This window comes from Equus quagga, chromosome 15 (genome assembly GCF_021613505.1).
Source record: "Equus quagga isolate Etosha38 chromosome 15, UCLA_HA_Equagga_1.0, whole genome shotgun sequence".
In the NCBI taxonomy this organism is placed as follows: domain Eukaryota; kingdom Metazoa; phylum Chordata; class Mammalia; order Perissodactyla; family Equidae; genus Equus; species Equus quagga.
Window position 1 is genome coordinate 37492066 of NC_060281.1, and position 2374 is coordinate 37494439.

At 37.1% G+C, this 2374-nt stretch overlaps 1 protein-coding gene across 1 annotated transcript; it reads left to right on the forward strand.

Annotated features, from left to right (window-relative positions):
* The first annotated feature begins 528 nt into the window (after positions 1-528).
* On the forward strand, positions 529-1564 carry LOC124227080 (olfactory receptor 2B2-like). The gene is given in 3 exon segments (XM_046640986.1): positions 529-1447; positions 1450-1467; positions 1470-1564. Coding segments are annotated over 3 exon segments (1032 nt in total).
* The last annotated feature ends 810 nt before the right edge of the window (positions 1565-2374 follow it).

Genomic DNA, 2374 nt, shown 5'->3' on the forward strand with positions numbered 1-2374 from the left:
AAAAAGGATATATCTGTTTAAATTGTGTCTGATAACTTACTAGATTCTGTCTACATTGTTTTTTTCAAGAGGGGGAGTAAGATTTAAACAATTTTAACAAATTCATACAAACAGGTAATCTTATTGGCATTAAGGAGAAATTAGAATGAATTCAAGTGACAGGAACTGTGTCTATGTCTACCTAATAGTAGGGATCTAGGTTGAAGGAAATGAGAACAATGAACTTAGAAAATAACAAAAGGTCAAAACAAAACAAAAGGTCAAGGGTCAATTCTGTGAATGTGGAAACTGGTGATATGCTTTAAAATTTTTAAATTCATTTTGCTCACGTGCTATTATACAGAAACACTTTTGAAATACTTGGAAAGATATTTATTTTGTTATCAATACATTTTTCACATTATTAATAGCATCAGTCTGTAAATGTATGCAAATTCTTAGCAAAATGATTATAACTGACAATAAAGAAATATGTTTATGAACTCACTGAGTTTATATTTCAGGGAACCAAGAGTTGAAGCATTTAACATGAATCAGATAAATGAAAGTGTCCCACAAGAGTTCATCCTCTTAGGCTTCTCAGATAGACCGTGGCTGGAGCTTCCACTCTTTGTGGTATTCCTGGTTTCCTATATCTTGACCATCTTTGGCAATTTGGCAATAATTCTCGTGTCACGTCTGGATTCCAAACTCCACACCCCCATGTATTTTTTTCTGACTAATCTCTCACTCCTGGACCTTTGCTATACCACAAGTACAGTTCCACAAATGCTGGTAAACATATGCAACAGCAGGAAAGTAATTAGTTATGGTGGCTGTGTGGCCCAACTTTTCATTTTCCTGGCCTTGGGTTCCACTGAATGTCTTCTCCTGGCCGTCATGTCCTTTGATAGGTTTGTAGCTATTTGTTGCCCTCTCCATTACTCAGTGATCATGCACCAAAGACTCTGCCTCCAGTTGGCAGCTGCATCCTGGATTAGTGGCTTCAGTAACTCAGTATTGCAGTCCACTTTGACTCTTCAGATGCCGCTTTGTGGCCATAAAGAAGTGGATCACTTCTTCTGCGAAGTCCCTGCTCTGCTCAAGCTGTCATGTGTAGACACAACAGCAAATGAGGCTGAACTATTCTTTATCAGTGTGCTATTTCTTCTAATACCTGTGGCACTCATTCTTATATCATATGCTTTTATTGTCCAAGCAGTGTTGAGAATAAGGTCAGCTGAAGGTCGACGAAAGGCATTTGGAACATGTGGCTCGCATCTAATTGTGGTGTCACTTTTTTATGGCACTGCTATCTATATGTATCTGCAACCACCATCCCCTGCCTCCAAGGACCGGGGAAAGATGGTGTCCCTTTTTTACGGAATCATCACACCCATGTTGAACCCCCTTATATACACACTTAGAAACAAAGATGTAAAGGGAGCATTTAAGAGGTCGATTGCAAGGGTCTCATCAATCAAGAAATGGGAATATCCAAATAATAGGCCTCGTTAAAGACTTGAAGTTTACTTATTTTAAAAATGTAATTCTCTCCACATTGCTTTATTCTCACTACTCTTAGAACTATAATGGCGATCTTCCTCAAATAAAATGTCATTGATAGAAAACTACATTTATTTTCTACTGTCTAAATATATTGATTGCACAAGTCCTGAGAACTGGTCTGTTATGACCCCCTAAAATAGTGTAAACTTACAAGATCTCAAGCTTTATACCACTGGTTGGTACACTTGGAGAAGAGTCTTAAACTTCTGTGAGACCATAAAAAAAGCTGAAGAAACAAAACATTTTTATACACATGCAAATGCATTCACACACCATGAACTTTTTTTCAACTGTAGGAGTCTAACAGAAGTCCCTAAAACCATCCGTACTCCCCTCCTCTTGATTATAAATATAAGGTCCACAGCCCTAGCTTAAATTTTTAACACCGTTCCCACATCAGCGTAATACTAAAATCCACAATGATTTTTCCTCCACAGTTTTGCCTAGACCTTTCATTCTCTTGTTTGTATATTTTCCACTCCCAAATTGAAACATGCTATTCTATTTTATCTACCAGATAAAATTGTAGCTACATTTTAGACCTGAACCAAATCTGTGTTTTTTGAAAATGTTTCTCATGATTCCCCTATTGTCTGTGTTATTTCTCTCCTTTTAACTCCTAGAGCACTTAGAGTTTAAATCGTAAAAATAGCACATCATATAATGATTTCCATTGCTTGTTTAATGCATTTTTCTTGTGCAAGAAGAACAACTTATTAAGTCCCTTTTTGTTCCCTTGAGGTAGCACAGACTGTAATTTGTACTTCTTCCATGTGGCCTTCAGAGCTCACCAAAGTGCTAAGGAAAAAACACACTGAGTTGGTTA